A 12,606-nucleotide genomic window follows, 5' to 3' on the forward strand; every position below is an offset into this window, starting at 1 on the left:
GCGAGTTTCTTTTCTGCCGTGCAGGCACTGGAAGGCTCGATTTCGGCTGTAACAGGGAAAGAGCTGTTCTGTTCTACCCTTGCTGACCGTGTGGGTCTGAAAGCTTCAAAAGGCCAGTTTATTTCTTGAGTCCTGATGTAACCCCATGTATGGCATTTGCCCCAAGGCAGTGAAATTCCAGCCACTCGATGCTTCAGGCTGTGACCTTTGAAGGGTTAAGGGAGGCCCAGCTGCAACCTCCTGAGCTCACTTTGATGCTCAGCTAAAGCCAAGACAGCTGTACTTATAATAGTGCTGAGTAGCTGGATCCTTTGGGATCCACCAGACTGCTGGGACATGAGTATTGTCCCCTGGGATGGGACATGGCCTCAGAGATGGATCCCTTCACCTTCCTGAGCTGTGACAACCAGCTCTCCTGGTGGCACCTGCTGTGATTTAGAGCCGATTCCTGCCCAAGGGAGCCAGGCAGAGGAGCGGAGGGCTGGAAAACTTTCCCTTGCATGGGAGTGAAGCTGCCGGTGTCTGTCCGCTGGCGCTGATGGGGAGGGCTGGAGCTGGGAGGAATGTGGCTGTGTCTTGGCAGAGGAACGTGAGTGGGAGTTTCTGGCGGAGAGGGAACGACTGGAAAGCGGGTTTGCACAGGGTGGACGATCTCCTCCAGGCTCCACCTGTCTCTCCGTCCTCCCCCCTGCCCAAATCCTCTCTTGCCAGCTCTCCTGACCTGGAGGTGGTTCGGCAGCCGATGCCTGCTGCAGCCAGCTGGATCTTGCAGGTGGGGGGCATGGACAGTGGTGCCCCTCACTGTGCCATGTCTGCCAAATTGCAGTAGCAGTCCCTGAGCTGGGGAGGCATTCGCTGTGTCTCCATTGAGAACCCCCCCGTTTGCCTGACAGCTCAGAAAGCAGCATGGCTGGGTGCAATGAGCCCTGGGGTTCCAGGCAGGGGTGAAAAACCTTCCTTCAGCCGGTCCCTCTGGGCATCAGCTTTCCCACTGGGTTCAAATGGCTTGGCAAAGCATCTGCAAAGTGACCGTCCCCGATGGGACCTGCCCAGGGCTCTGCAGCCAGGACTGACCCTGTGCAGGATCTGACCCTACAGCTGCGCCTGGAGCACATCCAGCAAGGGACTGTTAACCGGGGGACCTCACAGCTTAACCAGAGCTCTTGCAACGTGGGTATTTTTAGCTCATGCAAATGGCAGTGTTTATTTTTCTACTGTTGTGCCTTTTTGCCTTTCCCAGGGATTTTATTGCTCGTGAAAGCAAAGGCCTTAGACCCATGTGAGTGTCTGTGCTGGCTGCTGCAGTGACCCTGTCTGCCTGCATCGCTCCAGCTCCATCTGCCCTCGCATCACCCATCTGATAGACTCCAATGAGCCCGTTGGAACAATATCCCCAAGGAGCCCTGATGAATGAGGTGACGGGCTGTAACTGGCTGAAGCACCTCAGCTTACTTTGGACCAGACTCTTCCCTGGGGTTGGGATGCCTGTGTTGTACCTTGAACACATGTGTGAAGTTGGTGATGTGTGTGCAATCCCCCTCATTGGGATGGGACAAAACAGAGGAACGTTGCAAGCTTGTTTATTGTCAGTGTTTCAAATCAGTATTTTTTATTACAGAGACTCATCAGGTTGCTCACACTGTGGCAGGAATTTAATAATATAAGGCACAGGAAACATTCAAAGGTAAAAAAAAAAAAAGAGTTCTCAGCCTGTGAGACTTAACCATCCCTTCGCTCCTGTCAAGACCCTCTGTATAAAGCAAAATCCAAACACCTTCTCCCTTCCCTCCCGCCCATCCCTTAAACCCCAAAATCCACAACATGAAAAAAAAATATTACAGCCTTTCCCTTGAGCATGTGGTAAGCACGCCTCTTTCTGAGCAGAAATATCCCTTCCAAGACTGACACAGCTTCCCTGGGAGAGCAGGGCTGGAATTTAAGCACGACCAAGGCACAGGTGGGAAGTGCTCAAGGGCACACAAGTGATTTGGAGAGAGCCAAGAGCTTTGTTTCAGCTACAGCAGAATTGCTACAGCAAGGTCAGCCACCCGCACCCCGGGGGAACAGGCGACGAGTCTCCCTTTGCAGCACAGAAAACACAACGGTCATTGAGCAACGGTAAAGCATGTAGCACTTTCAAACCTTTATTTTTTTTTGAGGGGATTTTACAGGATGGGATGCATTTCATCTTAATTTGTTGTAAATTTTGTGCACTTTCCTATCCGTTTGTTTGATTAGCCCCTTTCTTTTGTGCCCAATGATTGTTAAATTCAAGCCCTGGGAATGAAAAAAAGAAAAAGGAAAACAAAATCCTGCCACTCTAGGTCAGTCACCCCTCTCCGTCCCCCCCTACCATGAGCTGGGTGACTGCAGTGTCATCCACAGCTGCTCTGCTCGAAAAGCCCCATCCTCCTACATCCTCTGGCTCTGCCCTCCCTTGCTGGCGGTCTGTAACTGGGGACAGTCAATCAGCTGGGAGGTCTTTGCGTCTGCGCTGGCGTGTCCAAGAACGTGCTGTTAGTAAGAAGTTAAGAGAAGTCGATCCGAGAGCGGATACTGAGACAGAGCGGATATTTAGGACAGGAACAGGGTCAGTCAATGGTAGAGAGATGTTGGAGAGAGAAAGGGCTGGTAAGAGCTTGTGGAAACAGCTGAGTGAATAATCTAGTGGTAATAATTAGGCTATGAACGAGGACTGTTATTTCTCTTAGCACCATCACTACATATGTTTAGATCTATGTTAGCACCTTGTTCCCAGGGAAAAACAAAACAAAACAAAAGCGGTTTAAAAACCAAAGGAAGTGGGAAGGTTAAAACAAGACAAAGTTGGCAGCAGAGAAGGAAGCTGGGGGTTTAGATCACAAGATCCTTGTCTATGTCCTCTGTGGAAGGAAAAAGAGAGAGACAAGGTTAGGAGGTAGATGCTGCCAGGGTCCCACTGCTCCCGCAATACCCCTCCCCAGGACCAGCTGTAATGCATGGCTTCATCATGTGTGGGGGCTTTGGGGGGGCTTTTCAGTGTCCTCTCCACCCCCTTCCTTCCCCACTCAGTACTTACGCTCCTTAATGCCGAAGCAGCTGGCCCACTCCTCCAGGGCGATGTACTTGTCGTTGTCCAGGTCACAAGCCTCAAAGAAGCGGGTGGTGCAGTGCTCCATGGGGATGAGGGGGGCACGGAGGGGGGCCAGCTCAGTGTGGGACAGGTACCTGCCGAGGTGACCGCACGGTCAGCGTGCTGCCTGCCAGCACCAGCTGCCCTCCCATGGGATGGGAGATGCTCTGCCAGGTGCTGGATGCTGGCTCCAGTTCTCTGTCTGGTTTGACTGCTGTCCCAGTGCCCTCCCAGTTATTGGCCATGGAGTGTCATGAAGGTCAAGGACTAGTGTCTGCTTTTGCAACCGGCTGCGCTAGTCACAAAATAGCCAGCAGCTGGGGGTCCTTGCCAGCTGCCCCCACCCCACGGGTCTGTGTGTGTGATTGCTCTCACGCTCATCTCCAGCTCACAGCTAAGCCAGCAGCTGCTATTTCAGCTGCTGAAGTTATCCTCAGGCCTTTGGACTAGGATATTTTAGGGAGCTATCATACGACAGTAAATCTGAGAAGACAGAAACTCCACACCCAAGGGTTATGGGAGCAGCTGAGGCTGGGGGAGGCTCCTCTTTCTGCAGAAGAGCTGTTTACAGAAGGCAAAACTGCCTGTACTCCGGCCCTGTTTACCCCGGCTCTTGCCAGATGTGTGCAGGGGTTGTCCCTCCACAGGGCTTTGTCTGTGCCTCTGCCATCAGCCACCCACTTGTGTCACATCTGCAGCCTGCCTTGACACCTTCTGCCACCAAATCACCCTGGTCCTTGGGCAGGAGAGGGTCCTGGCAAGGGCCCCCGTCCTGCCCTGCTGACACTCACCCATCGATGGGGTGCTGGTCCAGCTGCCCAAACTGCCAGTGAACGGGGAAGATGTACATGTTGTAGTTCTTCTCAAAGTCACGGGCCAGTAACTCCACGGTGTGGTCACCAGCCTCCAGGCGCTTCTCGTTCTCATGGATCTTCTTCACCTGTCATAAGGAGAGGCCAGGGAGACCTTGTCAGCAAGGGAATGGGGTGCAAGGGGGGACCCCGGGAGGGCCTTTACATGGGGTGACCACAGGTTGTTCTGGATGGGCTCCCCTTGTTTGATGGGCTCCGCTGGCGGAGTGAGCTCTTAGGCTCCCTCCCAAGTCCCTCACCTTGAGCTTCTGCTTCTCGGTCAGCAGGTTGTTGTCCTCATCGCGCTCATACAGGGTGATCAGCACATTCTTGAGCCAGTCCCGCATGCGCAGGGGGAACTCAGTCAGCTCTGTGTCCAGGCAGGCAGGGATGACTGGAAGCCACACACAGTGGTCAGTGCAACGTCTGGATGTGCAGCCCCAGACCCTGGACACACAGACCCAGCGCCCTCCCACCTCAGCCCTGAGCCTGCCTGGACCTTTGCTCTTCCCCAGCCCATGGACAAGGGGACAGTGCTCAGGTTAGGGGTCCCCTTGTCTAAGGGAATGGCTTCACTTACATTTGCAAGGCCCGATGTAGTCCAGGTGCAGCTTGTGTCCCTTCTTGGTTCCCTCCAAGGTGCACTTGGTGGCAAAGAAATGGCAGGAGGAGTCATAGGTCTTGTTGTCGGTGCCACAGACCTGCATGGGATGGGGAGATGGTGTGTGAGAGACAGCAAAGCCCAGCTTGCTGGGGAGTCAGCAGGGAGAGCCTCCAAACGAGATGTTCAGCTTGTTTCCTGAGGTGGACAATGGCTCATTGGTCACCTTTGGCTGAGGCCAGATGGGGACCTTGCCACCCTGACTGTCTCCCCCACCATTTCTGGCAATGTCCCCTATGGGGTCCCTCCCCACTCCAGTCCATCAAGCAGCTTCTGCCCTCACCTTCTCAAAGACGCCGGAGGTGGCTGGGCAGCTGGCGGGGTCCTGGCACACACACATGGGTGAGTTGTTGTCATCCACCTCACACACCTTGCCGTGCTTGCAGTGGTGGTTCTGGCAGGGGTCTGGGAGAGGGCAGGGAGCAAAGTCAGAGCCTGCCCCATCCTCACCTCCCACGAGCTGCCTGGGGCATCTCAGCACAGAGGGAAGACAGAGACTTCACCAGAGGCAGCCCTGAGTATCTCTTGTACTGGGAAGATGTGAGGGTTTCTAGAAGTCCACATTAGCCCTTAGGCTAATCCTGGGCTCCTTTCTATAGCCACACAAAACAATGGCTTTTCTGTTGCAGAAAGGGCTTACAGAGAATCCAGTGCTGGGATGAGGCCATGCACCTCTTTTGCTTTTCAGTGTGCATCCAGGTTGGCATCGTCCTTGTGCTACAGCCCTTCCCAAGGAAGTCCCTCACTGTTTGGTGTGGCTAAAGCTCCTCCACGCAGGGAAGGGACAATGTCTCTGCGTGCTGGAGGGCAGGGAAGAATGACTTACTCTCTGCGACAATCTCCTCTACATCCTCTGTGGGTTCCTCGAACTCTCCCACCTCCACCTGGACGGGGTTAGCCCCCACGGGCTCCTGCAAAAGAGGTCAGTGTTTCTCGTGGGGGTTCACAAAGAGCTCTGCCCCAGCTCCTGGGGGGAAAAGCAGCCCCCCTATCACCCCTTCTCCCCCATGCTCTGGAGTTGCTCTTCCCAGAGCGGTGGGTGCTGCGAGGGATGGGAGATGGGGAGGAGCAGAGTCACCTACCTCTGTGGTGGGATCTTCAATGACCTCCGTCTCGTCAGGCAGAGCCTCCTGCTGCAGGGGAAAATGACCATGAGCTGGGGCCCATGGGGAGGACGGTCCCAACGGGTGACCCTCTGCGACAGGTGGTAGGGTCACTCTTGGGTTTCCTCCCTGCCTTGCTCCCCCCCATCCCTCAGGGTTTTATTTGTTATAAAAGAAAATCCCCATCAGATATACATGGGATGGACATCCCTGACAGCAGAGAGGCTCCATTGTCTCCTGTACTTACCGGAGCTGCCAGGGCTTTGCCTGCCAGGCAGAGAAGGAAAAGAATCCAGGCCCTCATCTTTCAGCAGACCCTGAATAAAGGAGAGGAAAAGGAGGGATGAGGAAGGAGGCTGCTGTGTGCCGCTCGGCTCCGGGCTGAGCTCACACTGGCAGGCAGACACTTAGAAAAGGGTGTTCTCTTTGTTTCCTGCCTAGTCTGTTCAATATTACAGACCCACATGCTGACTTTTCTAGCCAAAACCTTAAGCCAAATCATGTTTCCAAGACAAATTCTTTTGATTTTGCAAAATGGGATGGTGGGGGGTTTAGATTTCTGTTGCTTTACTGGATGCCTTGCGAAAAATCACAGTCAAAATAGCAGCTCCCCTTTGCTTCACAGGTCTTTTGGACCAAAAAGTGGAGTTTTTTCATGTTAAAAGCCCCTGATATGAGCCCCAGGTACAAGCAATGGAACTCTACCATTTTATTTGTCATTCAGAGGGAAAATGGGAGTGGAGGAAGGAAAGAGATAACAGACGGTGAGATGAGGTGCTTTAGAATTAAATCCTTTAGGAAAACCCTTCCCACATGGACGCAGGCATTTCTAGGAGTATCAAAGACCAGTCCCTGATCCCCAGCACCCCCAAATGTTGGTGTCTCTACTATAGTTTTTCCCTTCCCTGCTCAGATCTGATGGTCCCAAGACTGGGTTTGAGGGATCCAAGATGCTTCTTTGGGGTTGTGTCCTGCCAGGAGATGAGCTCCTGGAGGATAAGCCCTTTGCACCCTCCTGATCTGGGCTGTTGCAGGGACTCTATATGATGAGTGAGCCAGGCAGCCCAGCTAACACCAGCCACGATGCAAGCCAGAAGGGGAGCGCAGCTGGTGAAATTGGCCTGTCCTTGTCCCCCCTGGTTCCTGTTTGGCAGGATTGAGCCTCTCTGTGTGAGGGCAGATAGGAGCTCAGCTAGCCACTTAATATGCCAGTGGCATCCCACTCCTGACAGCGAGGGCTGCCTGTTCCCTTCCGCCTGCTGGGAGAGAGAAACACCCCTGGTTTGTCTCCTGCCAGCGAGGGGACTTGTCACCCTGCCAGAGCTTCCGCTGCCTCCCTTCTGCTCACCCTCCTCCGCTCCACCTGCACGGCCGGGGCACCACAGCCCACCAGTTCCCTGCGGCTGGGTGGGTGGATGGCTTTGCTGGGACAGAGTGTTGGACAAGGTGTCTTCTTCCCTCCCAGCGAGCAAGGATGGATAGCTAATTTGCCAGTGCATCCTTTTGCTTCCTCCCCGTCCATGGCAGCTCTCCGGGTATAAACCACCCCAACGCTGTGCTGCCAGGGCACCAGCCAGGCTGGGCTGGGCTTTCTGATTTAGCAAGGTTTGGCCATGCAGAGGCTGAAACCCTCCTTCCAATCTCAGCACTAACCCAGCCACAGCAGGGTGCCCGTGCAAAATAGGTGTCAGGGCACACAGGGCAGCTTCCCAGGGACGTGGGAAGGCTGGGAGCACCGGGTGGTGGGGTTAGCTGCCATGGTGGGATGGAGGACCCTGAGGAGGGGGTGGATGAGCCCCCTTGCTCTGGCCAGGCTGCAGCTGAGCAGCTCCCTCCTCTCCCACTGGGTACATGCTGTCCCTTCCCCTTGCCTTTATTTGCTCTGGAGGCTGCCGAGAGCTCTTCCGACATTTGCCAGGAGAGATCACTCACTGGTTCTTCACTTCTGGAGGGGTGGTTTGTGGCAGGGGGGAAGGAGGGGAGATGGAAAAGTACTGGTGAATCTGGCCATCTCCTCCCTTGCTGCCATTCCCTGGCTTGTAAAGACTCCTCCTGGGCTTCTCCCAAGGGGCTTGTTTGCTTTGGAAGAATCTCTGAAGTTCAGTGATGCTCGCTGGGCAGAAACATGGCAGTGCCCAGCCTGGAGGAGGGGGCAGCGCTTGCACATGTGGAAGGTAGCATTAAGGAGAACTCAACCTCAGACCAAGGCCATCTCAGATCATTTCCCCAAGCCCCCAGAAAACACTGAATTTCAAAGTCTGGGCATGCAGTAAGCTGGGGTCAGGGAATTACACACTTGCTAGGAGCCAGCAGACAGTCAGAGCTGCCAGTGTTGTGTTTGGAGGCAGAAGGAGCGCAAAAGAGTCTGAGCAAACAACCTCTGCAGAGCTGTCTCACACCAGAGATGGGAAAACAAATTTATTTGAAAAACAACATCCTCCTGGTGGCAGGGTCTGTGCACAGTGGACATTGCAGTGTCTGTGAGCCCCTGGGTCTTTGCAAAGGCATGGTCTTTCCTGAATGCCTGGTGGCCAAAAATTCTGAAATAACAGCTCAGGAGCCCTGTGAACAGAGCTGCTCTGGCAGAAGGGCCTGACCCATGGTGCATGTCTCCTTTCTTGTGCACCCACCATGGTCTGGCTGCCCAAGATCATGCTCTTAGGAGCTGGCAGCTGGGCCATACCATGAGCTTAGCATCCATCCCACAGATGGAGGTGCTGGGGAGGATCCCTGTGAGGGGCCCTGCACTGGGAATGCCTGGCACTGCTCTGCGAGAGCCCCATGGAGGGCAGAGGACAATGTGAGGGGCAGAGCAAGGGGTCATTTGGAACAGAGGAAGGCAGGACTGGGAAAGAGACTTTAGCAAGCAGGGACTTACACCTTTCTGTATCCTAAAGGAATCAACAGAAGCCAGCACTTTACAAGGTGCTGGAAAGCAGCGCGTCATGGGCATGGAGAGGGCTATTGAATATACAGTAAAAAAAGCTTCCATAGTCCCATCCCCTCCTCAGGCCTGCCCTCCTTACTGCTAATGATGCAGAAGGCAGCCAGGCACCCATGGGCTGCAGGACCCATGGCCTGCACTGCCCTTCTAGCACTTGACCCCACTTGCATCCTAAGTGGGGACTTTAGCTCCCTGTTGCTGTGTAAAGTCTTGTGGCTCCCATAAACCCCTCTCAGTGGTTCACCTTTCTAGCATGGCCCAGGCTGTCCCTTAGCACTGGCTGCTCATTGTATTTTGCAGAAATGTCCATAACAAGAGAACCATGGGGTGTGGAGAGGTCTGAGACCGACCCTCAGCATCTCCATAAATTAAAGGCAGGCTACTCTGGCAAACTGTTTACCACCCTCCCCCCAGTCCTGTAGCATCATCATAAGTTTCTCCTGCTGGGGAGGATGTCCCGCAGTGATGTGCGGAGGAGAGTCTGTGCCACTGGGTTCTGTGGGTCCCTTTCGTCTCCTCCTGCCCAGCCTGGGGGCCGTTGTGGTCTGGGGGAGGACAAGGGTGCAGCCTTGTGGGTGCAGCCTTTGGTGGAGGGTCTGTGGGTGGTGGAGTGTGGCCCATGTGGCACTGGCCCTGGCCAGTGTTGCATAAGCCCTTTGGGATGCCACGTCAGTGTGGGGAGGAGTCTCTGCGTGGCCACTTTGACAGCTCCTCCCCGAGGTAACCCCAGCTGCCTCCACTGCTAACCCAGGCGAGGGGCCTGCTCCCACCACCAGCAGTGGAGAGCAGGAGTGGGTCATCGTTGGGCAAAAACCTTCCCGTGGCTCGGTGTCCCACTTGCACCCCAGCCCAGCCTCACCGCAGGCAGCCAGCCCGCGTGACAGGGTCTCCCGCACCCACCCCCCGTCTGCTCATGGCTCTTCCGAGCTCTGCAGCGTCTGATGTGCCCCAGCACCTCTGACTGACTGTAAAGGCAGGACCAGCCCAGAAAAACCTTCTGCCTACAACCCCCACCGCGGGCCATAGTTCTCAAGGTGCAGATGGGTGACCAAGTGCAGCCACCACAGAGACACCAGGCGAGGGCTGTGACCCCGCTGCCTGGCCCTGACCCCCCTGTGCAAGCAAGACCCTCTGTGCTTTACTCAGGCAGCTGCTCCAGGGCTAAAATTTGATTTGAAGTCAGAGTTGTTTGTGTGAGTCCCCATAAAGCTCCCTGCTGTAACAGGTCCCTGCATGTCCAGGCCATGCTGCTGGGAGTGCTGGCTCACCCAGATGTGCTGTAGCTGCGCTGGGTCCCAGGCAAGCAGGGCAGGAGCAGGGGACTGGGCAGAAACCAGCCTGGCTCCAGCCGCCTGCACAGTCCCCTCACATGCAGCATGCAGGCTCAGAAAGCTGAGCTAGGTTTGGATGAAATGGAATTCCCTTTAGCTCATGCATATACTTACACACTCCAAGTAAAACACAGGGGAAAAAAACGATCTACCACATCTGTCCCTGCAGAGCCACTAAAGACACGCGTACACCACGATGCTGTATTAACCCATTTCCCCTGCAGGGAGTCGAGCAGGTCTGATTGCACTTATAAATGCTCCAGATCTTACAGGGCTTATTGATAAGGGCAGGAGCCCACATGCCGCTACAGTTGTGCTCTGGCTTGAAGCTGTCACCGTTTGTCTAGGTTGCAAATAGCATCCCTAATGGGAAACACTTAAATTAGTACCAGGAAAAATGCCTGGATGAGACCTGGGCTGCAAACCGATGAGCCCTTTGCAGACCTCAGTGGGAAGGACAGGTGATACAGCATTTTTGTGTCCTGTCTGAGCTTTTCCTTTTGTTTGCATTGGACGCAGGGCAGTGCCAAAAGCAGCCTGGATACTTCTGTGCCAGGTGGAAGCGGTCCCTCTGGCTCCCGGGGGATACAGCAAGCTGATCCTGCATAGCTCCATGAGAGGAGGGAGAGAAGAAACTGTCCACTAAATATTCTACAGAAATGCAAACCATCTTCAAAGCATTCCCTGGACTTGCCCTGCCACAGCCACTGCAGCGATAACAGCCCCGGCCATCCCTCCGACCAGAGGACCCAGAAAGGGTTTCCATGGGAGCCGACATTCCTCTGGGGCTGAGTCATGGAAGAGCAGAGGATTGTTGGAAGGAGGGGCTTGAAAAAAAAGTTTGAAAAGTTTATTTCTCCTCTTCCCCTCCCAACGCCACCCGCATCCCTGCTCCTGCCTATGTGGCAGACAATAGCTTGGCTTTAACTGCGGCGCTGAACGCAACAACCTTTTATTTCCACTCAAAAGTCGCCTGATCGACCCTGACAAACGGCTGCAACGTACTTCTGTGCTTTTGGAGGGTTGCTGAGGTTTTGGGCTGTTTCAAGTCGGTGGAGGACTCGGAGTACTGGCGACCTTCCCGGTGCCCCTGATTTCACTCCAACTTGAAACTGTTGCCTTTTGGTTTGGGTGGGAATTCAGCTCCCATCCCGTTAAGTTTCCTTTTCTTGGCTGCATGTAACAGAGTGGAGCTTTCTTAGATGAGGGGCACAAAGAGCAGAGTTAGACTGCCATGCACGTCACCGGGACGGGAAGGACAGCGGCTGCCTTTAAAGGAAACAAGTCCTCGGCTCTATCTGTGTGGACCTCAAATTGTGCATGACTGAGCCCAGGTTCTTAAAACTTACAAAAAAACCAAAAAGAGCTTTGTTCCTGCTCTCCTGCAACCTCTGTCTCTCTAGCAGTTGATCAGCTGGAGTTAAGCAAACCAGGGCAGCAGGACTTGAAACCGTTTCAAAGTCTGCTTGGAACAAAAAGCCAAGTGTCTTTTTTTTTTTTTTTTTTTTTTTTTTTAGAAGAAATAAGAGTGGCTGTACTGGAAAACATAAAAATGCTGAGATGAAGTCGACAGCTCTTTTGTTCTTCATCTAGATTATCTGGTGAGTAAAACACCACTTGCCAACACACCTCAGGCTGGCTGTAATCGGGACTGGTTTGTAACTAGATCTGATTTGCTCTGCAGGTTGGTTTGATGTCCCCAGACATTGGTCTCATGCATCTTGCTAAGGAAATATCCCACAACTGGAAACCCAGAGGGAAAAAAGCGGGGAGAGAGAAAAAATGGGGCAGGTTAAACCTTTACAGATGCCACCAAAGTGTTAAAGCTAGCAATCTGGCAGTGAAATACAATAAGGGATGCAGTTTAGGAGCAGAGACGCTGCAAAGAGGAAAAAGAGAAGTCAGGAGGGGTCTCTAAGTGCATCAGTTGGGGTAGGGAGCGCCCACCTCCCCGCACCAACTGATGCATTGCTGAGCACCGGGTGCACCCCCCAGGCTGGGAGGGCAGCTCCTGCCCCAGGGACCCCCATGAGTGGGGCTATCAGGACCCCCATGCCAGGAGAAATAGCAAAGGCAAATGTGAAGGTCTCGGGCCATACCTCGCAGTCCCGGCAGCAGGGCTGAGGAAACTTCAGGCGCTTGGACGGGCTGGAGAAATCTGCAGGTTTTAGAAGGAGGCAGCAGGAAGCCAAAGGGTGGGCTGGGTTTCCCGCTGCCTCTCCTCCTCCTCCTCCTCTTTGCTATCTTTCCAAATCGGTCTCTTCCTCTCCCTCTCTCCCCAGTGGGCAGTCCCACCCACCCCAGAGACAGACTGAGGCACAGCCTGGGTCCAAAGGATAGACCAGAGAAATCAAGCGGGGCTGGAGATCAAGGGGGTCTCTCGCAGGGAGAGCTCAGCCCCCAGCGCGACCTTCCCAGCAGAGACAGTGACACAGCAGCTGCCTGCACTGCTGCAATGAGCTTGTCAGTTCCCTGGCTCTCTCAGACTAACAGCCTGGGGGAGCAGGGAGGAATACCGTCTCTCCGCTTGGTTTGTCCATCTCCCAGCACCTTGGTCTACTGCATTTCAAATGTTGAATGCTATCATTTCACAGCGGGGTAGTT

The 12,606-nt window shown here is 54.2% G+C and overlaps 1 protein-coding gene across 2 annotated transcripts; it reads right to left on the reverse strand.

The window, feature by feature from the left end:
- Positions 1-1,564: 1,564 nt before the first annotated feature.
- Positions 1,565-12,234, reverse strand: SPARC (secreted protein acidic and cysteine rich). Of its 2 annotated transcripts, none has more exons than XM_040604450.1 (10): positions 12,102-12,234; positions 5,975-6,044; positions 5,707-5,757; positions 5,451-5,535; positions 4,908-5,029; positions 4,544-4,664; positions 4,224-4,357; positions 3,904-4,052; positions 3,059-3,207; positions 1,565-2,882 (listed from the first exon to the last, which is right to left on the reverse strand). In XM_040604450.1, the coding sequence occupies exons 2-10, from the start codon at positions 6,029-6,031 to the stop codon at positions 2,854-2,856; spliced, it is 897 nt and encodes a 298-aa protein (XP_040460384.1). In that variant the 5' UTR covers positions 6,032-6,044; positions 12,102-12,234; the 3' UTR covers positions 1,565-2,853. The 2 variants fall into 2 exon arrangements, with proteins under 2 accessions (XP_040460384.1, XP_040460385.1); XM_040604451.1 differs by lacking the exon at positions 12,102-12,234 and adding an exon at positions 11,352-11,441.
- Between the last annotated feature and the right edge of the window lie 372 nt (positions 12,235-12,606).

Source organism: Falco naumanni, chromosome 8 (genome assembly GCF_017639655.2).
Source record: "Falco naumanni isolate bFalNau1 chromosome 8, bFalNau1.pat, whole genome shotgun sequence".
Classification (NCBI taxonomy): domain Eukaryota; kingdom Metazoa; phylum Chordata; class Aves; order Falconiformes; family Falconidae; genus Falco; species Falco naumanni.

Excerpts from the sequence above, each read along its gene's own strand:
- SPARC (XM_040604450.1), bottom strand. The coding sequence starts at position 6,031 with ATGAGGGCCTGGATTCTTTTCCTTCTCTGCCTGGCAGGCAAAGCCCTG. Across the intron at positions 4,665-4,907 it reads CCTCCGGCGTCTTTGAGAAG|GTCTGTGGCACCGACAACAA; the intron begins GTGAGGGCAGAA and ends CATCCCATGCAG. Across the intron at positions 3,208-3,903 it reads GACCAGCACCCCATCGATGG|GTACCTGTCCCACACTGAGC; the intron begins GTGAGTGTCAGC and ends TCACCTCGGCAG.